At 32.7% G+C, this 25963-nt stretch overlaps 9 protein-coding genes across 9 annotated transcripts; 2 read left to right on the forward strand and 7 right to left on the reverse strand.

The window, feature by feature from the left end:
- Nucleotides 1–203: 203 nt before the first annotated feature.
- Nucleotides 204–1585, reverse strand: NAEGRDRAFT_72097 (uncharacterized protein; the record flags this gene model as incomplete). The annotated part of the gene is made up of 2 exons (XM_002672751.1): nucleotides 204–883; nucleotides 928–1585. The coding sequence occupies 2 exons, from the start codon at nucleotides 1583–1585 to the stop codon at nucleotides 204–206; spliced, it is 1338 nt and encodes a 445-aa protein (XP_002672797.1).
- Nucleotides 1586–2472: 887 nt separating this feature from the next.
- Nucleotides 2473–3963, reverse strand: NAEGRDRAFT_72098 (uncharacterized protein; the record flags this gene model as incomplete). Its single annotated transcript, XM_002672752.1, has 3 exons — nucleotides 2473–3217; nucleotides 3268–3607; nucleotides 3672–3963. The coding sequence occupies 3 exons, from the start codon at nucleotides 3961–3963 to the stop codon at nucleotides 2473–2475; spliced, it is 1377 nt and encodes a 458-aa protein (XP_002672798.1).
- A 108-nt stretch (nucleotides 3964–4071) lies between these two features.
- NAEGRDRAFT_81119 (uncharacterized protein) lies at nucleotides 4072–6995 on the reverse strand (the record flags this gene model as incomplete). The annotated part of the gene is made up of 1 exon (XM_002672753.1): nucleotides 4072–6995. One exon carries the CDS (start codon nucleotides 6993–6995, stop codon nucleotides 4095–4097), a length of 2901 nt encoding a protein of 966 aa, XP_002672799.1. The 3' UTR covers nucleotides 4072–4094.
- A 269-nt stretch (nucleotides 6996–7264) lies between these two features.
- NAEGRDRAFT_72100 (uncharacterized protein) lies at nucleotides 7265–8233 on the reverse strand (the record flags this gene model as incomplete). The annotated part of the gene is made up of 1 exon (XM_002672754.1): nucleotides 7265–8233. The coding sequence occupies one exon, from the start codon at nucleotides 8231–8233 to the stop codon at nucleotides 7265–7267; it is 969 nt and encodes a 322-aa protein (XP_002672800.1).
- A 379-nt stretch (nucleotides 8234–8612) lies between these two features.
- On the reverse strand, nucleotides 8613–13080 carry NAEGRDRAFT_72101 (uncharacterized protein; the record flags this gene model as incomplete). The annotated part of the gene is made up of 2 exons (XM_002672755.1): nucleotides 8613–9760; nucleotides 9801–13080. The coding sequence occupies 2 exons, from the start codon at nucleotides 13078–13080 to the stop codon at nucleotides 8613–8615; spliced, it is 4428 nt and encodes a 1475-aa protein (XP_002672801.1).
- Nucleotides 13081–13278: 198 nt separating this feature from the next.
- NAEGRDRAFT_72102 (uncharacterized protein) lies at nucleotides 13279–15924 on the reverse strand (the record flags this gene model as incomplete). Its single annotated transcript, XM_002672756.1, has 1 exon — nucleotides 13279–15924. One exon carries the CDS (start codon nucleotides 15922–15924, stop codon nucleotides 13279–13281), a length of 2646 nt encoding a protein of 881 aa, XP_002672802.1.
- A 185-nt stretch (nucleotides 15925–16109) lies between these two features.
- Nucleotides 16110–18333, forward strand: NAEGRDRAFT_72103 (uncharacterized protein; the record flags this gene model as incomplete). Its single annotated transcript, XM_002672680.1, has 5 exons — nucleotides 16110–16540; nucleotides 16603–16879; nucleotides 16927–17365; nucleotides 17412–17547; nucleotides 17589–18333. 5 exons carry the CDS (start codon nucleotides 16110–16112, stop codon nucleotides 18331–18333), a joined length of 2028 nt encoding a protein of 675 aa, XP_002672726.1.
- Nucleotides 18334–18633: 300 nt separating this feature from the next.
- Nucleotides 18634–19671, forward strand: NAEGRDRAFT_72104 (uncharacterized protein; the record flags this gene model as incomplete). Its single annotated transcript, XM_002672681.1, has 2 exons — nucleotides 18634–18930; nucleotides 18991–19671. 2 exons carry the CDS (start codon nucleotides 18634–18636, stop codon nucleotides 19669–19671), a joined length of 978 nt encoding a protein of 325 aa, XP_002672727.1.
- Nucleotides 19672–19824: 153 nt separating this feature from the next.
- On the reverse strand, nucleotides 19825–25237 carry NAEGRDRAFT_52005 (uncharacterized protein; the record flags this gene model as incomplete). Its single annotated transcript, XM_002672757.1, has 3 exons — nucleotides 19825–20935; nucleotides 21177–24790; nucleotides 24986–25237. The coding sequence occupies 3 exons, from the start codon at nucleotides 25235–25237 to the stop codon at nucleotides 19825–19827; spliced, it is 4977 nt and encodes a 1658-aa protein (XP_002672803.1).
- Nucleotides 25238–25963: the final 726 nt, after the last annotated feature.

Here is a 25963-nt window from a genome sequence, read left to right on the forward strand (position 1 = left end):
TATTAATCACGAATTTCTACGCAACTAACCACAAATTGCTACACATCAAAACGCAATTTTAAAAATATTCTAAACCGCAAATTCCTATGGAAATCAAGCTAAACAATTCGCTGTTTGCAGAACAGAATTTGCGATTTAAAAAGAGGAAAATTTGCGGTTAGTTCCGTAACAATTCGTACTTTATAAAGAATTAACAGTAAGCCTTAATCAGAAAAATGAAAGAAGACATCTGCAATCTTCCAAGCATTCCTAAAATTGAAATATTTAGAAATATTATGTTGATGAATTGCAATAATCAATGTATCGCTTGTTAATCCAACTTTCAAAACTGAGGTGGATGCATCAATATTAGGAAAGAGCTGTCTCCACTTGAATTCAGTATATCTACCATCTGAGCTCAGCAAATTATTATCTCCTCCAATAAATACTGAATTGTCTCTAGTTAAAATTAGAGAATTGTATCCTCCACAGACAATATCCTGGATATTATTCAAATTAAATGAGTCTAGTATTTTGGGGCCTCTATTCACATCATATGTAAAATTAGGTGATATTCCAAATTGTTTAAAATTGAAATAGCCAAAAACGTAAATTTTTTGTGATTGTGTTAAAACTGCTACAAAAAACAATCCTGGTCTAACATCTGTCACAATTTCATGATCTAGATTTGGAACGCGAGTCCAATGGAAAGAATCGCTGGCCTCAATCAAACCATTCGCACCATAAGATCTATCTCCAACTCCATAAAGATGGCCATTCTCAGTCAATATAAAGCTAGTATTATATGTACAATAAACTCTCTTAATCTTGTTTGGAATGTGATCGATATTGGAGACAACCCATGAATCCGAATAATTATTAGTATTCACTCCCAGTTGACCATCTATAAACCAATCTAAATAATCCAATAATTTGTAAACCACTTACAATTCTGTCCATATCCATACACCTTCCCCTTGTCAGTCAGCATTAAATTATGAGTTGATCCACAGGAAACATCCACAATTTTCTCTTCTTTAGTATCGAATGGTAAGGTTGTAATCTTTTTCAAATCATTTGGAATTTCACTCGTCGAGTCTGACATGTAAACAGCTCCACTACTAGTCCTGACTAATAAAAACCTTCTAAATCCAACCATATCCACCTCCTCATCAAACACCAATTTGTACAATACACATCCATCTGATATATACTTCCATACATATAACGTCCTTCTCGATTTACCAACCAACACAATAGAATCACCACACGAAATCTGCGTTACACGTTCATCAATTTCAAAAACCCAATATTGTGGAGTTTTTATCATCACTACAAGGCTTGATTCTCCATTTGTTGTTATTGGTCTTGAATATTCTTTTAAAACTTTTACATTCTCCAGATGATGATGATTAATATCATTGCTAATCATGTTGGTAATTGTTGTAGAATGATCAACTTCCATTCCTTTCATCAATCCATTATTATCGGTATTGATCACGAATTCTTTTTGTTCGAGCTGGAAGATTTGATAGCCAGGTTTTGATGCTAAAAGATTGTCGTGCTCTTTTTCGTTGCATGGATTGCTGGCTGATCGTGTGAGCATTTTTTTTTTCTTTATTTTAAATACTTTACAATTTATTAATAATAGTATTTTTTATTTATTATAAAATGGAATTTATTAAAAGAGAAGAGAAATGAGCATTATGATAAATGTCAAGAAGGCAACTGGTGTTACTGAGATGGCACTTGAAACAGTTGAAGGAAGAGCAGCTCTGGTCAATCTGCATTGGAACTTTACTGGTTGACATTGGAAGAAGAGATGAACCACATTCCACACTCATTCTTTGACAGAAAGATTTACAAATATTCATCGTACTTGTGGTTGAATTATAATACTTTTGAGAAATAGATGGCACACACTTTCCACACTGAGTAGCAGCCAAATATTTACGACAGAGGGTAGAGGCAGATTGACTTAACATAGTGCTCATAGCAGAAATCTGACTCACTTCAAAATCAGTACAACAAGAGGAAGAACGGATGTTAATACCACAAGTAATATCACAATTAGGACAAGCAAATGAACTAGTACCACCCTTATTTGGGCATGTTTCAGCCATGATGAAAGTGACAAAGAGGAATGTGCAAGCTAACGCACACAATAGTTTGAACATGCTGCTGTTGTTGTTGTTTTGTTTTTTTCAATTCTTGTTAGGGCTTAAAATATTGACTGAATTTAAGGCACAATTCAGTAAGAGTAACTTTTTTGGATTTCTTGTTTACAAGCATCCGACCAATCATTGAATTTAGCTCCCGTATTCAAAAAGTGAATACGGGGGCTTTGTTAATTTTCACCAAACATGTGCATGCAAATTTTTCACACACTTATTTATTTGGTGGTCCTTGCTTTACTGTACAAGATGCAAAAGGTTGTTGAGGGTGCTTACTTGTGCTTGCATGTGCATTCGGAATCACGCATTACATTAATCGTTATTGACAAGTGCTCATTTCAATAAGAGCTTGAATTTGTTTGGTGATTTGGCTAATGTTGGATTCCAAAGCAGTTCTGCAGCATTGTGAAATGCACATGTCTCCGAATTGATGCTTCAACTTGCTAATAATTGCTCGTAAATTGAGGTCCTCAAATAATTCATTGGGCATGCTGATCAACAGAATTGCAATCACTATGGATTTGTTTCTATCCTTTTCAAATTCCATAATTTCCCTAAATAATTGGTATTCCTTTAAATTAGTATATATAGTAGTAATCTTGTCGTTCCATAAAGTCTTAATCAATTCATACTCTTCAGATTTAATATCTTTGTCTTCGTTGATTAATAAAGGCTCTACCAAGTCAAAGATGACAGGACTCAGTACTTGGACAATACTTTCAAAGAGAATCGTTTGAGTGAGGGATTCATTATTGACCTGATTCATTTTGGTAAAGTACACCTCAGTAATATTCCTAGTGAGGGTCATCAACTTGACAAGAGTTTCAGACCATTTTTCCTTGACAACAACTCTATAACAAATGGCATTTTCTGGCTTTTTAACTGCTTCTTTTTTAATTACAACAAATCCTCTAGATAATCCTGTTGAAGAATCTATAGGATACAATGCCTTCCACAATAAATCAAGTTTCACCCAATGAGGTGGATATTTAAATCTTGCAACATCTAGAACTAGGACCATATCATTTTCTGCATTATAGGCAGCCAAAGGAGAAAAATGTCCACTGCAATATACATTATTTCAATGTAAATTTCAATGAAAAATAAAACCTACGTTCCAGTTTGTCCCAAAGTAGATCGATCATAGCTCACAACAATAAATGATGGATCATTATCAATTTTTGACAAATCATTTGATTCTATTGAATCAATAATGAATTTCCTAAATTCCTCCAATGAAGAATCCTGAGGTCTATAAACATGACAATCAGCTCCATTACATTTAGCCAAACAAGCAAATTGTCTCAAAGTAATTCCCTCCTTCTTTACAACTTCCAATGGAACACAACAATCAAAAAACTCCTCAGTAAACCATCTCCAAGGATATTTCCAAACTCTCTTCGGATCAATTTTCAAAGCATTCATAACATTTACAAGTGTTCCCAATCCACAATCTTTAAAATCATCAATCATTACCAATTAATATTATTAATAATACCATTAAATCATCAAACATACAAGAAGGCTCAGCTTGTGTATGAAATTGTTCAATTAGCGGAAAGAACGAATGAGTATTTCCTTCCATCAAACTCTGGGAAAATAATTTCCTTCCTTCGAGTGAGGAAAAGGCGACCAAATGCGAAGGTAATTCTCTTTGATAAAAGCCTTGTTCTCTCTTTTCCGATTGTTTTGAATCCGATAATACTAATGATGAAGATGTTGTTGTATTTAATGATAAAGTTGTTGTTGAAGGAGATAATGATGATGAACAACCCTTTTTCTTACATGACGATCCACATTGTGCGCTCATTTTTTTTGATTTGATTTTTCCTTTCAACAACTCCGTTTAATTCTTCCTTTTTCGTCACTCATTTTGACTCAAGTTATTCTAAAGTTTGAAAATCTATATTACTTGAATGGAAGAAAATTAAATTTTAATTATTATTTAAAAGGTTTTTGTGCTTGTCTAATAATCATGTATAAATGTGAATCTTGGAATGAATCATTCCTATCATAGATTGATAACAATTTTTCAATTAATTGAATTGGATCAAAATTGCATTGAGATGGTGGTTTTAACAGTGAGTGATAATATTTTGAATTGTAAACAATTTTTCCATTTTCATCAATATCACCTCTTCCAAAGGCTTCCATTTCTATTATATTATGAGGTTTTGGGGCCACGGATAAGAAATTGCAAATAATTGATTGTTCCCATTCATTCTTGAAATATAATGAACATGAAAGAATGAATAAATCTGGAAGGAATCTATTAAGTTTTGCAATTCTAGTCACTCTATCAAATTGTGAATTCACAGAAGGGATAGAAAGTGAAAGATTATCATATAATAGTTCATCACTGATATGAATTCTTCTACTGAATCTATTCAATGTGAAATTAATTCCTTTTCCATTTTCATTAATAAATTTAAATATTTGATTGGCTTCGTATGGACATATTAAAATTATATAATTATCATTCAAGGAGTGAACAAACCAATCTATTGGTCTCTTGTAATAATCAATTTTAGAGTCAATTGTTGAAATGACAACATTTTTCATACTTTTGGTTGCATAAATGTTACCATTCCAAATATTAGGGAGATTGTAAAGTGCAAAAGTATCAGATAATAATTCTTTAACATTTAACATGGTGGAGATATTTGGCTTGAATCCCATAATTAGCAATTTCAAATTAGTGTCCAATTCAGGAATACAGGGTTCTAATTGAGGAGGTCTAAATACTTGCTTTTCTTCTTCTAATTCATTTTCCAATTCTCTTTCTTGTTCTTCATTCAGTGTTTGTGAGAATATTTCCATAGTATTGGTTGACAGTTTTTCAATAATTTTTGAAATATTACTCTCAAATATTGTACAAAGATTCTTTGTGTGTAACGATCTAAAATGTAATTCTTTCAATTTAAATATTTGTGATAATAATTGCTTCTTTCGTTCTAATCCATAAAATGATTGTAATTCAAGTATTTCATCTTCAATATATTTGTCATAGTATTGTTGAATAAGTATTGATTTTCCTAATTCTTGATTTAACCATAGTTTATGACTGTAAATCAATCCTTGGACAGCCCATTGTAATAAATGATCCATTTCCATTTGTTTTGTATTGAAATGTGTCCAGTTAATTATTTCTCTTGTATTGACAGTATTATTCTCTGATAATTTCTTAATATGTGAATCAACTTCTTTGGATGCCCAGAATGAAACGGTGTGTCCATTCACAGAACATAATTGTCTCATTCTCATGCATGCTTGAACGAACCTTTCATTTGAAAGACCATTTCCTAAAGTAACAGCAGCTCTTGTACTTTCTGGAAATTTAATATCCGTCCCTCTTGTATGTACGTCATCTATGTATGTAACACATTGTTCTAACTTGTTTTTATATGGAGACAAATCAAAATTAGTAACATGATTATATCTATCTATGACAGTGAGTTCATCATTATCATTAAAATATATTGCAGCATGGATTTCGTTTGGATTTGAAATTTCTAACCAATATTGTGCCAATTCTTCATTTGTCATTTCTAACATTAGTGCTCCAACGTCTAGTAATACTCTTGTTGTTTTTTGTGAATTAGCAATAGATTGAATAATGTCTTTGCATGATTGTTCATTTGAAATAACGTGATATTCTTCATTCCTCAAAATGAATGATTCAACATTTTTAGAAGTATCTAGTAATTCTTCTAATTCATTTGATTGAATCGAAATTGGTAATAAAAATGATTTTGTGCCACTGAAACCGCTTGATTGATGATTCTTTTGATTACTTAAATTCCAAGATGAGGAAGTCAACTTTTTAGGAAATTGTTTGCATTCTTTTGGAAATACACACTTATTTAAATAAAAGTCAATAGCTGCCATTGAATATTTAAAAAATGGAAAAACTACTTCCATTTTTTGATGATAATCGGATAAGTTAATATTTGATAAAGATTTCAATTGTTCAGGTATTTGATTCTGACCTTCTTCGACCCATTTACAATATTCCTTTTCTGGGTCATCCAATGATAGCAATTCTTCGAATATATATTCAAGTTGAGAATTATCTAATCCACTATAATAATAGCTTAATAATGTTAATAAAATTGCGATATCTGGATGACCATATTCAGATCTTTCAGATGGTACGTCTTTGGCTCTAAATGGAACGGCAATTGATCTGTTAAAACCAACTCCATAATTAACTCTCCATCTTCTTTCTAATACAAGCTCCAAGGTTCCATACGCTAATAATCCTCTTAGTATTAATAATGATTCCCACTGGCTTTCTTTAGAATATTGTCTAATTAATTTCAATGTAGAATCATTAATTTCTTCACATGTCAAAAATTGTTTAAATAAAAGTCTATGTTCTGGCTTGATAGAAATGAAAATTCCTTTCAAGTTTCCATCAAGAATATCATTAACAATATTTTCTACAAGCAATTCAAAAGCTTTTGAATCTAAAATTCTCAAATGAGGAAATGAATGTTCAAAATTATTCATTTCCCTAAGTTCGACACAAGACGACCCAAATGAATCGAATAAACCTTTAGAATGTTTCTTAATTGATCTAAATACTTTTTGTAAAACATTCCAACGTTGATCTCTACCATCAATTTTTAATTGATTTCCAATTGTATAAATTAGTTGATACCTGGCATGAAGGATTTCATCTGATTCATCTAATAAATCTCTACAATTATTTTCTAACCAATCTTGAACTTTAAATAATTGTTGAAAAAGGTCCGATTTAGATTTGATAGATTCAATACATTTCAATTCAAATGATAATCTATATTCGGGAACTGTGATGAGAACGCCTCTAGCTTTCATACAATTCGAATATAATGTTTGCAGTAACTCACAATCTAGTACTTGATGATCTCTATTAAATGGTGTTACTAGTACTGGTTTATCCAATATTCCACCCAATTTGAATCTTAGTGAGTTATAATTTGATGACAGTAGAGATTTTAAAACAGTTAATCTAACTAATTGATTTTTGTTCTTTCCAAGTTCTAATATTAACATTGGAATGATTACAGATGATTTACCCTCTCCCATATTAAATTGCTGCAATATATATGATTAAATGAAAGAAATTAATAAATTATACATACCATTACCATATTATTATGTGAATGAATCATATGATTTGCAACTCTAACTTGAACTGGTCTAATCATTATATTCATTTCTATTTCTAATATTAACCAATATGGATGGTCAGATGGCTTCCAATTTTCATGACCCTTGTTTTCTAATTCTCTTGAATGAAGTGTTGTCATTTTGGAATACTCTAAAGCTTTTAATCTTTCAGCTCTTTGCAATAATGTTATTAAAACTCCATAACAACCAACTAAATTTTTCAATTTTTGATTAGTTTGGTCATCTAATAGTAATTTTAAAATATTGGTCTTTGTTACTCGTGGCCATAAGCCAGCAATATAGAGTGCTTGATTGGTGGTATTATCATTTGGATGTAACACTTTTTGTATTAAATCTTCCATTTCCATATAAAGAATTTCAACATTATCATCAACTTGGCCAGTTTCAAAGACTCTAGTTGAGAATTCAATAATATTACTACTCAAATTATTTAGTTGATCAAAATAATCAACCAAAAAGGTCCATTTAGGTTTGCATGGACAATCTTGAATTTGTTTGAAAATTAAAGGGAATCTACTTGGTATGGTGTATGATGGCAAGTTATTCACCATAACTTGCAACTTTTCAAGGTAAGTATGGAGTTGATAATTTGCTTTCCTTTCCTCAAATATAGTTCTCATCTTTTCCTTGTACGTATCCAGAATTAGACTGGATGATTCGAATGAAATATAAATACTATTAGAAGTTTTAAATGTTGAATAGGTATTAAGTAAATTATTGCTCATTTTTAACTTTTCCTCTGCGATTCTGTTATCATATTTATCTTGATTTTCTCTTGATAGTGTAACATATAAATCTCTGAATGACCTTTTATGGTTGTCCAATATTTCTTGTATAGTATATGCATATACATCACATTCCTTGATATTCCTTTCCTTCTCAGAATGTGGATATGAGTACATGATTTTATCCTTATTAAGATAAATTAACCCTAATAAATTAACTAGCGTCTCATCAAATTCAAAATACATCAGCATTGTTAAAAAAATTATTAATTTTCTTTTAGAAAATTGTTGAATTTCATCGGTCAGTTTTGAAAAACACGACTTGATATCAACTGTCATCCAACCTTCAATAGTTTTCAAATCTGTTTTGCAATTCTGTGTTGAATTGATAATAGATTTTATACTATTCAAAGGTCCAAACATATTGTTCTTCAAAGAGTAACATAATTGTCTGCACTTATTGATTTCTTTGGCGTCGGAGTGAGTTTTCATCCAAAAACTAGAATCAGAGGATTCACTGTCTATTTCACAATCTTTAGAGTAATAGTGAATATCTTTAAAATACGCCTTCCAATAGAGTAAATTTAGTATTATTTTTACTCTTTTCAATACTAATAGCTGAAAATAATTTTGAATTTTCTTTCTTAATTCGTTCGCATAATATCATATAGGAGTCTAATTGTACAATAGACGATAAATTATTATTCCATGTCGTTACTTGCATATCAGTTAAATGTTCTGGATAATAAGATCTCTGTGGAGATAATGTCGATATTAATTCAAGTAATTCAATCTCAAACTCTTTCATTGGAATATGTAATTGATAACAACGTTTAGATTTCAAGATAGATATTGCAGCTTCATATCCACACAATTTGGTGAATGGATCAGGTAAGAAGTAAGAAGTACATCCATGCAAATATGCTAAATACAACCAACTTGCTAAACTTTGCTCTGCTTCCAATCTTTCCAGTTGTGCATTGACAGTATAGGTGAAGAAGGGAGGAGATGAAACAGAATTTAAATCAATATCTACTTTTACATGACCACTAATGTCTCTAGCTACTTGAATATCTCCATTAGGAATTACTAATACTGTATTTTTCGAATAGTTATCAACTAATTTGAGCCCTTTTTGCAATCCAATTAATGTTCCTATTTCAAAGTTAGTGGATACTGTCATTCCAAATTGTTTACAAATAAATTGTGAGTAATTATTGGACAGAATAAATATTAATCCTTTTCTAGGTAATTCAACAAAAAGAGTATTATCTTGATAGTAAGAATGTACATGTTCATCTTTTTCAATTCTGCTCATAATTTTCATTATTTCTGTAAATATTTTACTTCTATTGTCTATAAAATATTTCTTATCCTTCATATCTAATAACAATCTACTATTCAAATTCAAAGTATAATGAACCTTTGAGAAATTGGTATCTAAGAAAAACATTGGTCTAAATAAAATACAATTAGATTCCTTATCAATCCAATGACCATATTTTTCTTTGAGTTGAAAAGGTAAATCTTTTGCAAAATATTCATGCGGAAAATAAACTTTTTCCTTATTGTCCTTGGTTATTTCACTGATAATTAAAATTTCTTGCTCGATTTGTGATATTAATTTAAATTTGAAAAAGCTTCCACCAAATGTGTTCTTAGTCACAAAGGACTTGAATTCTGATCCTGGTTGTACATCAAGGACTATTTAGTGTCAATACATCAACATTCTTCATATACTTACCCATATTTTGAAAAATTCTTTGATATTCATTGCTTTTTGTAATTATTTCTGGTAGCCGTCCAATAGGAGCATGATTTATCAATAATGTTCCGTTAATAATGTTAACTTGGATGAGAACTTCGTTAAATTTAACATAATACCAATTTTCAGATTCTGCATATTGATGCCATTTCAAATTCAATTCTTCTAAATTTCTAACTTCACTCCATTTTTCTTTCAGGAAAATGTTTAATTCAGAGCTATCTTTTAACGAATCATGAATTGAATCTTGAATTAATTGTGATGTCTTGATTGTTTCTCTGAACAATAACTTTCTAAATTGAGGGAGTGTATTTAAACCAATATTATTCAAAAGTAAATTTTCGTAAATTATTGATCTCGCAAGCAACCATTTAGAAAAATCTCCTAGTAATCTCTGGGAAGAAAAAGGATGAAAAGTTAAACAGCAGCAACAAGCTGTTTCAGTTTGCAAGTTTCGAATGTTTGTGCACTCGATCGGATTGTCAATAATTTTGAGCAATACTTGTTCACTTTTAGATAACCACACAAGGCAGAGTTCTCTAATATCAAGTAATAATTTCTCAACTCTGTTATGCAATCTAGTATTTTCACACATTTCCAAAAATTTTTTGGCACAAAATACAATGATTACTAATTGATTAATAGATTTCCAATTATTTTCAATTTTTTTCAATAATTTCTGAAGTAGTGAAACAAGCTCATTTGAAAAATTCAAATCTCGAACAGGATCATTTGTTTCTCTCCACCAATCTCCTTTGGAAGGGCATGATTGTAATAAACTTTGGAGAATTAAAAAACAAACATCTTGTTCATCAAAAGAGAGTACGTTATTTGAAAGAACTTTGGCTAAATTATGCATTTGAAGACGATAGCCAGCCCTAAATGATCCAAATTCTATAAATTCTGTAAGAGGAAGTTTAGGATGACAATTAATTTGAGAGGATAAAACATCATTCTGGTTGTGGCAATAATTTCTAAGGAAAGGAATCAAGCTATTATACCTTCCATTCTTGTCTAGTAAAAATGAGCATTCTTCAACAATACTGGATTTTGAGAAATGTACGTACTTTCCATCGATAGAAATTCGAAGATTCAGAGCGTTTCTTTTTATAAATTCATCTTCAGAATTCCTTGGGTGGTGTTGCTCTTTAGAGTAATGGGATCTCAAATAAGATTTTTGAGAGCTTGTTAAACTAACTCTATTGTGTTTAGTGTTAGAGTTGTGGTTTCTTAAATACTCTTTCCAAATTTCAGTGCAACCATTAGCTTTTTGCCTTGGATTGTAGTAGTTTACAATTTCAAAGAACTCAATCAATACATTGCTCAAGCATCTAAACTCATCAGGAATTAGTAATTCAAAAATAACAGCATTTTTCAAATAATCCTCTTCTGGTAGAACTTTTTCGTATGGCGTAACACTCATTTCACTTGCCCGGTTCTGGTAGTAACATTTCGAACAATGAGATCTGCATTTGTAACGGCGATGGTATTCACTATAATATTCATCATGGGAAATTTTGCTAGCTTGTTCCAGGTATTCCTGATACGTTTGTTTTGCTTTTCTAACTTCATCTTTTTTAGCTTGGATTTTCTCTTGAATTTCTTTTTCAATATTTTCTCTCAACCGGATCATAGTTGGATTTCTGTTTGCATATCTGACAGAAAATGAATTTCGGCTTATTTCTGAAAGAAAATCAGGTTGATAAATAGCTGACTGTTCGAAATTATTGAAATAGGTTTCAAGTTCGAATAGATATTTCCATTCATCTTTTCTATTGAGGTTAATATAATTGAAAATTGAGGTATCAATACCAGTCTTGTACTCTTTAACCATAGATGATTGTTTTTGTGCAAATTCTATTAACTTTCTAATGATATTTAGACAAGTGAGAATCATTCTACTGAATCCCATTGGATCAGTGGCATAAACTGTTTTTGCCACTACTACGTATTGTGTAAATAGGTTATTTAAATTATTAGGTGTACAGTGATAGTCTGTTATCATGTTCTTTCTAACCCATTCTTCAATAATAAATAATTCAGATAAAGATGCTTCACCACCGTCTGTTTGACTAATCGTAAATTGAGAAATACTAAAAGATCTATTGAATGATTTTGGAACAATTTCACTTTCGTCAACTGTTTGTTGTTCTATTTCTCTGTAAAGGTTAATGACTTTTTCAGACTCAACCAATTGTTGATAAATATTATCAGACTTGTTGGCTGCTGAACCTAAAGTCAAATTAATTTTGGAGGTATCACTGCAAATAATATTCCAATTATTATCCAGATATTTTCTTTGTTCAGCAATAAACTTGTAGGCATAAGTCAAAATATGCTTGGTTTTAGGATCGTGCAAATCATCCAACTTTTTAAGTCTAATTGCTAGTTTTGAAATAACTTGTAATTTTACCTCATCACTCATTTCATGGAAGTGCTTGTTAGCAATATGAATGAAATATTTCATCAATACTGCCTTATAATAAACTTTTCCATCATTCTCGCCATACTTCCAAACAAGTAACAATTGCAAAATAATTTTGATGGACATCCACAATCCAGATCTCCTGTAAGGATGCATGGCATTGCTCCATTCAATTGAATTTCTAATCTTTTTGTTGATCATCTTCTCGTGAGCTAATTCACCACCAAGAAGAGCAACCAACCACTCTGTGATAATTACTGAAGAAACTACATCACGCCCTTCATCTTCTTTACTGCCAGCTTTTGTTGATTTTGGTCTTATTTGACCTATTTGATTCGAAAACAAATCTTGCAACAAAGTGGCAAGCTCATCAGAGCAAAGCATTGAGAGATTCTCATCCTTGACACTGATAGTAACCTCAGGATAAAGTGTTACAAGATCGCCACACCTAGACATAATCTCCTTGTTGTTTGGATGCACTGTAAATACTGAAACTTTAGCAGATTGTCCCTTCTCCTTACGAATGATCAAACATGCATTACAGTTTTGAATATAGAGAGGAAGTATAACATTAGCATTGGTATCAAGTAAACTTTGTACTTGGCCACCGTCTAAACCAAGTTTGGAGTCAATCTCATCCACATCTTCTTGAACAGACATCCAATTTGTAAATGCCTTCTGAACATCTGCAAATTCAACGGCTAATTCATCCATTTTCAAAAATTGGACAAACTCTAAAAGATGAAGTAAATCATAGCCAACAGTCTCTTGTGATGGCAATTTTTTCAATAAAAACAAGTCACACAAGAATGTGTCTAGAAATTGTGTTGACATTTTTTTGATTATTGACTTCTGACTACTCGCCTACAACACTCTTATTGATAATTAGGAGGTTGTGAATTCCCAACCTCTTCTGTTTATGTTTTCCGAAGGGTTGGGAAGTCTAACAAATTTTTTCCGAAGGTTGGGAAGTCTGAACATTTTTTTAATTTTTCGGAGTGCAATATTGGCGGCTTTGAAAGATTGTTGGTGTTAAAATAATCCATCCTCAATCCATTGAATGGCTGTACGTCGATCTTCTGTGAAAACCACTCTAGTAATTGCCTCTCCTTCTTTTTCATGAACAGTGAGATAACCAGATCCTCTATCCCTCAGAATGGCTTCACTCTTCTGTTTCTGAAAGGTGTTTGCAGTGTTAACAGAGTAGCATAAATCCTTGCAATAAGTATCGCATCCATAAAACGATTCCTGCTGACACACGTTGGAAATCATGCTGTCGTCACTGTAGTAAGTGCTATCGGATGAGTGAATGCTTTCACCATCGTAATCAGGATCCATTTCTTCTTCCGTTTCATCATCTAAATAAACAGATTCAAATTGATCTTCAATAACATCGACTAGGGTTTTGAGAATTGTGTCGTCTTGAATGAAATTTCTCAATTGTTCATGAACTTGCTCTGGTTGTAAATTCAAATTTTCCACAAACTCATCTCTGAACCTCTGGAGATTATAAGTTTTCCTAGAGTTCATAAAAGAAAAGTACTCTTGAATTAGCTCTGTTTTAGACGCTACCAAAATGTGGGCCAAAGTGATATCACTTGCAATAACATAATCTCTTCCAGAAAACTCTGCAATATCTTGAGCTAGTTTGAAATTATTGGCTAAAAATTGCTCACTTGCTTGTTGGATGAGCATCTTGCCATTTGGAAGTACATTTGTATCATTTTTGTAATCCATGAGAACTTCTTCAATTAATAAATTAATACGTGCTTTAGGAAGAATTAAATCTTTTCTTGTTATGAATTCTGGACCAAGACCTTGTGAGATTGAATCTTCCTTTTCATCATCTATAGTTTCATTCTCGTCCTGAATTTCATCCTCTTCAGCAGGTGGTTTTGAATTTGGTCTTCTTTTTAATATTTTAATAAGTGGCCAGTTGTCTTCGTCATAGGGTAGCTCACTAAAAGAGTTTGTTTCCTCTAAATACTCTCCTTGATAGGGATTCCATCTTACTAGTTCGAGTTCTTCGAGGGGTTTTCTAATTTTTCTCAAATTTTCATTATATATATAATCCGTATATGGATTTCTCTTTCGCTTCAAAGAGGTTTGATTTTTGACCTGACTTTCAAGCCATTCATAAGACAAGCCGTACTCACTTTCAGATTCGTCAGAAATATAATCATCGTATTCATATGATCTTTCGAGCCATGTTTCCACAGTAACAAACTCTTTCAAAGGTTCATGCTCTTCTTTTTCTCTCCATTGCACCGAAGTGGAATATTCATCTCCACCATCAAACCAAACATCTGCATCCATTTTCTCCAAAGAAAGTTTGTGAATATCATTCAGTCTATCTACTTCCTTAATTTTTTCATTGATTTTGATAGCTACTTTGATATCTCCATACTTTTCTTGAAGAAGCCTATATATTTTTTCCTTTTCAGAGCTTTCATCAATTTGAGATAGAATACAAGGTGTAAGTCTCTTACCATTATAAATAATTCTTGATTGTACAAAAGGGTTCGCAAAATACTTGTTAATTAACAAGTCGGAGATTTCAACATTTCCTCTTTGGATGGAATAATGAAGAGCTGTCAGACCAGCTGCATCATGAATGTATGTTTTCACATGCGCTTCAAGAGGAACATTTAAACTTGGATTATTAGAAATATTGGCAAGATTAGAATGGAATTTAGTGCCCACATTCAGACACCACTCTAATAGAGTCGAACTACTGATCCAAACAGCCAAGTGTTGTAAATAAAAGCTCTTTGACATTGGAGGTATCAAGAACTCTAAGGACTCTGTTCTCTTAAAATTCATCTTAATGCCAACATCACAAAATCTCATTCTTTCCACCTTGATTCCACAATCTCTAAGTCTTTTCATAATTTGGGTTACCATACAAGTGCTGCTACCATCAATCAAAGTATTGATACCATTAAACTTTTCTACAATATATAACAAGTACTTTCTTGGAATACAAGAGGAAATACCATCCAATTCATTCCAACATGTTGTGATATCGTCAAATAGACTTGGTGTTTCAATAACATTCAATAGATTTGTATTGAACACAATCTGATCATTCCACTCAATTTCATTTGGTTTCTCCTCCCAAGAATTCACCAATTTAACAGCAGGTTCCAATAATTTCTCAAAAAACATTTCAATCATAACATTAACTTGATTCGATCCAAGATGAGCCAGCATCTCTCTTCCAATACATACCTGAATCAAAGCTTTCAACATTAGAATATTTTCTTCTGTTGATGAATATGCATCAAGCCACTCTGCAAATTTTTCAAATAAATTGCCTTGCTCATCATCATCCGATTCATAACAAATCAACTCATCATTACCTTTGTAATAGACAACCAACTGATCATCATGTTTAGTAAAGTCCTTGAATTTGTTTCTTTGTGTTCGGAACAATAATTTATCAATGAAGGCATGAGTTGGAAAGTACATTCCTACAATATCAAAATATTCCTTGTTTCTAAATTGACTCAAAAAGGGCTGCCAAAAACCTTCCCGATCCTCACTTATTACTCGGAAGGTTTTATTGATATGTCTAAAGGTGAGAATTTGACGAAATAATTGATAGGGATCGCATTGCAAGTAAAAGATGTTTTGCAAAATTTCACAGGGAAGATCGTCAAGGTTGGGTGAAACCATTTTTTTTCAAAGTTGACTCATAATATCAATCCACTTTACATACAGATATTCCATTGTAAACTTCACCAATGCATTATTGATTTCTTATTGTTTCAATTTTTACCGCCATTTTTCTGAATGACTATTTAGATTGGAGCGATTAGATCACACCAAAAATCAGCGCTGAAAATTCACTTTGAAAAAAAATGTTCCCGCTGCAATCTAGGTTATCTTTCAAGGCATCCTTGTCGAGAATCGCAAGTAGTGGCTTGTTGTTGTTCTTATTGTTTGCTGTTGTTTTGGAATGCTCCTGCTTGATGAGTGTTGTATTGGCTGCTGCTAATCGTGGAAAGATCAATATTTTACAACAATCAAAGATGATCAAGAATAATAACAAGGCTCCTTCTGTTATTGTTGGAAAAGAAGCTGGATTTATTGTTCCACCATTGGAATCGTATGGTGCTGCTCCGTATCCAGAATATGCTCATCACCATTTGGTGTGGATTAATGGAGAGAAACAAAGTCAACAGGGAATTATTAATTTGGTAAATTCTTACCTTGCTAATGGTATTCCTGTTGGATCAGTGGATTTGGAGGCTGGTTGGAGTACTGGCATTAATAATTTTGTGCCAAATCAGTAAGTTTTGTATTGTTGGAATAATGTGAAATATTCTATAATTCATTCTGATTCAACAGAAGTAAATTCCCAAACCTTTACCAATTGGTCAAGCAATTACACAAGATGAATGTAAAGGTATTTTGTTGGGCTACACCATTGGTCAATACTGATTCTCCAAATTATAAGGATGGATACAATCGTGGATATTATTTGAATGGAGGAAGAGAAATTGAATGGTGGAAAGGACGCGGAAGTTTCATTGATTATAGTAATCCTGATGCTGTTAATTGGTGGCATAATCAATTGGATAATGTATTGATTTTGAACAAGACTGATGGAGAAGGAATTGATGGATGGGTAGGTTTGAATATTTCAATTTACAATAGTTAACAAAAATCTTAAAGAAAACTGACGGTACTGATCCATATCTCTATGAATTGTTACCTTACATCTACGGTAAAAAAGGAAAAATTTCAGAATCTGATTATTCCAGCATGTATTACAATGATTACTTGTCTTATTCTCAAAAAGTTAGAGGACTTGATAATGCCTTGCTTGTTTCTAGAGCAACTGATTCATTCCTTGGAGCTGCCTTCTTTAAATTCGCCCCAAGAGATGTTGTTTTTAATGGATGGGTTGGTAACAAGTATGCAAACTATTTCGGCTTGAAGGAAACTGTGAAAAACATGTTCCACTCTTCGTGGGATAATTATGTTGGATTCACCACTGAAATTGCTGGTTATTCTGGAATGAGAGCTGATGATAAGGTATTATATATTAGATGGTTCCAATTGGCAGCCTTTACAAGTGCAATGCACAATGGAGGGTATGATCTTCATGAACGTAAGTACTGAATTATTTGCAAGATCTGACATTGAATTTTATCTAGCTTGGCTTTTCAATGATGCCAACGTAACTGCTCTCTACAGAAAATTCACTCAAGCTCACATGGAAATTGTTCCTTATTTATACACAACTGGTATTTCAGCATATGCTTCTAAAACTAGTATGATTTCTCCGCTCAAGTAAGTTTGAAATTCTTTTTCTTTATACTAACTCTCAAAAGTTCACATACAATTTTGGATCCAAGTATTTGGACATTCTACCTTGGAACAGATATGCTCGTCAATCCAATCTTTGATTTCCCGGGAGAAGTAAATGTGTTCTTCCCATTTGGAACATGGGTTGATTACTTTGATCATGACATGTCATTTGGAGGTGGTGTTGTCCCAATGTTCAATATCACTTTCAATTACACTCTCACATTAACTGATTTCCCAGCCTATTACAGAGCTGGTAGTATTTTACCATTGAATATTACTACAAATCATGTCAATGTGTTTGGTAATGCTAAAAGAAATGCTGGATATTTAACCTTGGCCATTCACTATCCAATTGTTGACCAAGTCCAAGAAAAGGTAATCTATTCTCACGGTATTAAAGTTACCTATTTGAGAAAGACAATTGACAATACAATGATTATTGAAATATCAGCTCCAAATGGTTTCAGAGGAGAACATGCTGATAGAAATCTCAAATACTTGTTGGATATTCGTGGATTACTTCCATCTCACTTTGAAGGATACACAGTTTCTCAATACTCAATGGATGCTGACAAGTTTGTCGAGATGAGCAAACACAAATTATCCAATGATTTTAACAATTCAAAAGAAAGCTCATTCCACCACAATGAAAATCCATCCTTCTACACTCTTCGTAAACCAAACGGAAAGCGTTTGAAATTGAAACAACAACACTTGTGGATTAAGGTTCATGATGTCAGTAAGGGTGTTAGAATTTTGATTAAATAAATCCCAAACAGTTACAATCAAGTTTAATCATATAATTCTAATACAACAAACACTTTATGTGGGATCTAATACAACAAACAATTAGAATTCCATATTGTTATGGAATAAATTTGTCAGTTGTTAGAAATCGTTACAATGAAACTGAAGTTCTTTGTCAAGTGAAATCACTGACGCAGAACCGTCTTCATTGTCGCTTCAGGACTTCACACGTCAAACAAAAAACAGAAACTTTTAAAAAAAATCCATAACACCTACCAGTTGAATCTGCAAGAAACAACATTCACACCAACAAAACAACAAATGTCAAAATCACCAAGAGAATACAAGCCACTAATCAGAGGAGACACCATCCAGCTTAGAATCATCAACGGTTTTGATCTGGAAGCAGCCGATGCGAATGGACTGAGTGATCCATTTATTATAGGAGAAACTGTTGATCCACAATTATTAAAATTCGATAAATTCAAGACGAAAATAATGAAAAAGACATTGTCACCTGTTTGGAATGAAACTTTTGATTTGGGGAGTGTAAAGTTGACTTGTGGAAAGATTTTAGTTAAATTAACAGTGATGGATTGGGATAGATTTTCAAAAGATGTAGGTTTTAATAGTTTCCTTTTTGGGAAATATAGTAATTTCTAATTTTGGAAAATTTAGGATTTTATTGGAGAAACAATTATCGAAATTGATGGAAGTTTGCAAATCAATAGAGAAACAATTAGGGATTATCAATTAGAAAAAGTCAGTACTGGAACTGTCAAAATTGGAATTACCGTCACTCGTCCAGAAGACACTGCTCAAATTTTATCAATTGCCCAAAAAATACTTAGAGATACAACTCATTATCATGAATTATTGTCAAATCAGAATTTTATTTTATCATGTACCATTCCTGGTTGTTTCTCATCTGCTGAAGTTAAGGCAGATCGAGTGACATCTGTCATTGCAAAAAATCATGAAACATTTTCATTACAAATTTACAATTTATCATTAATGAGCTATGATCAGGAAAGAGTAAAGATGGTTCATGAGGAGGTTTTTAAAGTAGGAAAGGATTTGACAGTTATTGAAAAAGATTCGGATATTACACCAATTTTTGCAACCTTATTTGCTGCTCCAATATTTGAGAAAGTTCACCTTTCGATTTTCAAATACGAAAGGGATACCATTGGAAAGACATTGTATGTCTATGCACTGAAACCAAAACAATTTCACATGATGATTGCTATGGTTTATTCAACTTCAGAATCTCACATTTCAACTGAGAGAGAATTGCTATTACAATATGTGGCAACTAAAATGAATATTACTGAATTACAACACACAACCAATCAATAAATGATTGTTTTAATTAATGCATACTTTATATTTATTTATTTTGTTATTTACAGTGATTACTACCTTGAGGCAAAGAAATAGATATATGTGTTCAATAAATATTGAAGAGACATATTACAGACTCTATGCTTGATTCTCTTCCACAATTAGTGATTATTTCTCATTCAATTTCTGTTCCATGAACAGGTTTTCGTTTTCGATCAGTTCCTGCTCCTCCAGGGAATAACTTTCTTTAAGCTCCAAATAAATTTCATAAAAAGCTCCAAACCATGAGAGGACAGAACATGCCACATTCTTGAAATGTTCAACATTATGACCACAATGAACACCTACTATTCTGCTGGAAAATTTGTGTGACTGGATATAGTCTTTGAAAGCAGTTTTGTTCTTTTGCAAAATATCAGATGTTCTATAAAGATCCATAAACTCATTGACTTGATGGTTTCCTATAAATATTGGCCCACCAGAGCTAGATTCGGTCGTTGTAGCATTGTGGAAGATCTTATTTTCCTTAATATCAGTGATCCACCCAAGTGAAAATTCTACCGCTTCCTTTGGTATCATTCTACTCAGTGTTAAAAAATCAATGCCTATTTCTTTTGCTTTCATTTCTATTGACTTTAAAGATGGAGAACATAAACCAACAAGTAAAATGTTGTAAACATCATCCTCGCCTGTAGATTCATTAGCTGCAAGCGAGGGTGAGGGTATAACATTTCCTCCAAATTGATCTTTAGAAATGCTACAATCTGATCCCTCAAACGAAAGCAAAGCCCAATCTTGCGAAACATTGTTCCTCTCATATTTTCCACATTTTACAACCTTGCACGAGATGGAATCTGTTCTCTCAAATAAATCTCTGACATTAGTAAAACTAACAACTAGATTTTTCACTTCAAAATCTACTCCATCTTTGCTCTGGTGAGACACAACACAATGAGCACAAGTTATCAAGTAATTAATTGAATTCTCTCTAAATGGTGATATTAGAAAGGCTGTTCCTGTGGTAATTACTTGTTGCAAGGGTTTGTTTGGTTGAGTCAGTTCCATCTCGGCAACAATGGTGCACGTTCTTTGTTTTAAATACTTTAAATGTTGATTGCAATTGTAGCATCTAATATACTTTGGAAGAATGTATTGATGGTGGACTGTATCATCACATTCATCATTAGTACCTGATTTCCAATTTGGGTCCTTCTTAAAAATTAGAGTTTCAGAAGAACAATCCTCATCACCAGCTGGTTGATTGTTTAGGTGTGAATTACTAACAACAAAATTAAGATTCAAAATTTCCAACTCTTCAACAAAATCCTCCTCTGTTGAATGCATTTTTTAGGTTGAGATCACAACCAATTTTGATCTTAGAGGTCGCCTTAATACTGAGTGAAAGAACCTAAATTTTGCAAGCTAACCCACGCACACAGTTGTCGGACCAGCAAAGACGTAATGTGCAAACTAACAATAATTGTTTTCCTATTTTTTATTGGAATGGAGAAACTGATGACCTAGGGGATGATGTTGCAGGAGAATCTGGAGTGTTATTGCCAGCAGAAGTACGGGAAGTTAAAGGAGCATCCGAGGTACGAATATCTGTCATTCTGGATCTTCTGTGTTGTAACTCTCTGAAGGAGACTTCTGATTGAATGACATCTTCAGAGGAGGTGGAAACGAATAGTGGACTCACAGATTTACGAGGTGTATCAATTTCTATATTCATTTCTTCTCTCAATACTTCCACAACTTGTTTGTAATGATTACTAGTGACAAATCTTTCATAAGTGTCGATCATTAGGAGGGAAATTACTCTTTGAATAGGGTCGAAAATGTCAGCTCTAATGCTGTCGTCATTTTCATTTAAAAGCTCCACTTCAATTTCCTTTACCATTCTTCGAGAGAGGTTTAGTTCTCTCTCAGATCCTAAGCGTAAGTACTCGTCATAGATCTTTCTTCCTTCCTCGAGTTGTTTTGAAGAATCCATTAGGGCTTTATATTCCTCAACACGTGCCCAGAAAAGAATATTCTCCTCAGAGTGTTCCAGCTCACAATAGGAAACAAAATAGGGTCTCAGTTTTTCGCTCGATCTAATAACTTCCAACTCTACATTAACTTCCTTATTGTCATCATTGCTAATATTGGAAGGAATATTGAGTGAGGAATTGTACTTGTACTCAATTGTTATATCATCAACATCACGTTGCTTTAGAATACAAATCTTATTTGATACATTGGTATCCAGATATTTGAACAGGTATTCCATTAGATCTTTTTGTGAACCAAAATCATCTTTGAACCACTCGAAAATCTTGGATACATAAATGGTGTTGGTCTCCAAATCAATTCTAGTCTCTCTTTGGATGTATTCTCTGGTGGCCTTATCAATTTCACTTTCCATATTTTCCAAGGTGAAGAGATTAAACTTTGGAGAACCCATATCGGCTCTGAAAAGACAAAAATGGATTCTTGGATCAAATTCTGGAATTCTCAAATTACTGATAGCGTTGAGAAGTGGATTGTCATCCTCACTTGATGTCTTGAATAACTTTTCCCTAAACGATGAGGATATCGAGTCCTTACCAACATTGATATTTCCACTAGACTTTCTTTGATATTTTTCTCCTCTAAGAATACCATGAGCAATCATGTCCAAGCTCAATTTGTATCTTCCAATCATGTACTTTTTTTTTCTGAAGAACCTCTTTCTCAGTAAAAAGTTGGTAGGTTTACCACAAGTTATCAGAGCATGCAATACCATAATGTTGTGAATATTGATAAAGAAGCACTTTCTAAAAGTAGGATCAAGCATTGTTGTCGTGTCAATCTTTTGCAGCTTTCTCATTTCATTGAGAATTGTAACAAAATGTTCACTGAAAGCAAAACCTTGATAGTCGAAAATTGGCAGATCGTTATACTTTGAGCTTTGATCATATTTCATCATAATTTCCTTTCCTACTTGTTTAATGACTCGGTAAATGGACATGAAGGATGATTGTGGCTCGAAAACACCAATCATGTTTGGATCTATATTGAGTGTATTGGAATTTTCATATTCATCAGTGAAAATGTAGAGAACATTTGGATCATCTTCAAACTTGGAGGTAAACTTGTCCATATTGATAAAAACCATTCTGTCCATCATTTGTTGAGCAAACCAGGCTGCGTCTAATCGCAAAAACTTGTCATGACTATTTTCTTTAATCCAATCGACTATATCAGAACCACTGAATGATTTGGCATGCATTCTATTGAATTTAGACCGAATCAAGTTCTTTTGTCTCGATATTCCTGCCTTCAATCTTTGCACAAAGGACTTTTCATCCTCCTCAAAGTTATATATACAGAGTGTTAAATCCTCAGTTGGATCAAAGAGTGGATTTGTTGTAATGTACTCCTCATCGTAGAGAGGATTAATGAATGATATTTCTTGCTCGTATAAACTATTTACAATTCTTTCACCTTCCTCGAATAATCCACAATTGAACACTTCTTCAAATTCTTCATCATCGAGCTCATCCTCGTCCGTGTAGGTTTTTGGAGAAGTGAAATCCTCAAAACCTTTACTTCCCAGGGTGTGGAAGATTTGCTTGTGAACCCATTGTTGCTTTCTATAATCATCAATTATCCTCTTGATTTTATGAGAAATGAGTTGGGATTCCAATATTTTCTTTACCACTGATTTGGATCTTCGCTTCTCACCATCCAACATGGAATTAATATTTTCCTGGTACGTGTTGTAATTAGTCTTTCTAAAGTATTTGGCGTAATCTTCATTCTTTTCAATTTCTACATCTTTAAAAACACTTCCAATATTGAATGAAATGGTACTAGAGGAACTGAGAGCTTCAGCAAAATGACCACTCTTGCTTTCCATCTGGTTTCTGGTTTCAGCAATAGATTTGAGACTGTGTGAGCTCATAATATCCATTCCACTAAAAGAATTGACAACAACAGGAGAGGATGTTTCTTCCTCATCATTACAAGTAGCATCATCGTCACTACTGGCATCATTAATTGAAGAAGTGTGGCCAGACTCTGTCAAGTCTCCATTATTCATTTCCGTATCTACAGTGTCAATTGATGTCAGAATATTATCAGTAGAGTCGGTACTAAAGGTACTAGTGTTTCCTTCCTGTTTATCTGACTGAGGAGAGACAATTTCTATGGTTATGTTATTACTTTCTCTAACTTTTTGCAAAATTGACTCTACAATTGTTTTGATGACTTGTTTTGTTTCTTCTTTGATGTTATTTTCCTTTTCTTCTTGTTGATTGATTTGATTAATAGCTGTTGTTTCCACAATAATTGGAGTTATTGTTGGAATTGTTTCAGTAATTTGTTCGTTCTCTTCCTCAGGTTTGGAGATTGGAAATGATTCTGTTAAAGTAATTGCTGATGTTTCTTCTATTGATGAATCAATAGTAGTTATTGTTGAAGGTTGTTGTTGTTGTTCTACTTCTTGTTGAACTAATTCATGGTTAATTTCAAGAGTTTCAATTGAAGAAATCTCATTGATTTCTTCTGAAATTGGCTTGATTTCTACACAAATCTCTTCTTTTTCTTTTGGAGAAGGCAATTGTTGCTCTTGTTCTGATTTGTGTAAATTTTCAGACTGTACAGATTGTTCTTGTTGTTTAGAAAGTATTTCATTTGATTTGTGAATCTTATTAGTAGTAGCATTAGAGGTTGTTTTTTGTATGAGTTGAGTAAATTTCAAAATGGTTTGACTCACTCGGGATGGTTTACTACTATTAGCACTAATTGAAACTACTTCTAATTCCTTCTTATTTGATGATGATGATTTATCCACATTGAATTCAGGTAGGGATGATGTTGTTTTCCTTGTTTCACTTGTTGCTGCTGGTATGGTATTGTTACTACTTTGTATGGATAGGGATTTTGATGGAGTTGTATAATTATTACTTGTTGTTGATGTGATTTCATGTTGTTGTTGTTTATCAGAAGATGATGACGAAGATGATGGTGAAGATTGAAAATAGGCAGAAAGGTTCTTATTGATGGAAGTAATACTCTTTACAGGGGATATAAAACTATTGTTATTATTACTAGTAGTAGTAGAAGAGGTTACAGGTGTGGTTGCAGTCGTGACTGGTAAATAATCAATCTAAAATCAAGTCAAGTCAATATATATAATTATAATCAATTCGTTCAAAATTGTATTATATTATATGGATGATAATTAATATGATGAAATCAGCAATGATAATGATTATTCAGCACAATGACAAATATCGTGTTGATGATGATGAACAAAAAACACAAAAATTCAACAAAATACAAAAAACACAATATAACCTACCCGCACAGAATGTCTCGTCTTGACTGGATTTCGTGGTGTTGTTGAAGGACTATTCAAGGTAGCATTCTCCTCTTTTTTAATATTTTCTTCCCAGAGTTGTTTTAGCTGTGAGACTCTACTAGAGAGTGGAGTGGATAAAGAAGTAGATGAAGAAGATGATAATGGAGAAGTGGTGATATTGGAAATGTTGTTGTTGTTTAGAGCAGATAGGTTGAGAGAGGGCGTACTTGTTGCACCACCTTCTTGTGTCATTTTGTTCTTGAGTGTTGATTAATTGCACTTGACGTTTGATCAATCTACTCGAAAGTTCTTTGTGGTGTTGTGTTCATGATAATCCCGACTTGGAAAGTTGAAGCTCTGTATGTTGGTGGATTTTCTGTTTAAGAAGAAACAATTGATTTGATTTAAGCGATAGATTAACAAAATATGACTTTCTAATGTAAAGATATATAGTAACAATAATTTAACATTCATTAGATTTGAACAGTCTATGATAAAATCATGATAGAAACCCAAACCTTGAAATTCTGGAATATTACTGCACAAATTTTAATTGTGTACTAAGAAGCCACATACCACAAGGTAATAAGTGCGTTTTGTGAAGTTACAATCTTAATATATTAATGTATTTCCTTATACCTTTGCGCTTATTGCCAAAGAATCTTTGGGTGACGCTGTAGTTGGTTACAAGTGTTTGGATTCATTTCAGTTGAGATGTATCCTTGCCACCATGAGGAAAATGTAGAGAAACAATATGGAAGAATATGCTGCTTGACATGAGGGTGTGTTGCTAGAAACTTTTGTTTATTTGACATTTCTTATTCCAAATCGCTTATTTATTATTCAACAATCACAGTTAAAAACACAAGCATATACGGAGGAGTACCATTCCTTTAAGACAACATAGATGACGGTATTGTGCGAGTTTTTATGAAGTTCCAATCTCAATATAATTTCGTAATGCCTTAATGAAGGAAA

This window comes from Naegleria gruberi (assembly GCF_000004985.1).
Source record: "Naegleria gruberi genomic scaffold NAEGRscaffold_51, whole genome shotgun sequence".
Taxonomy (NCBI): domain Eukaryota; phylum Heterolobosea; class Eutetramitea; order Acrasida; family Naegleriidae; genus Naegleria; species Naegleria gruberi.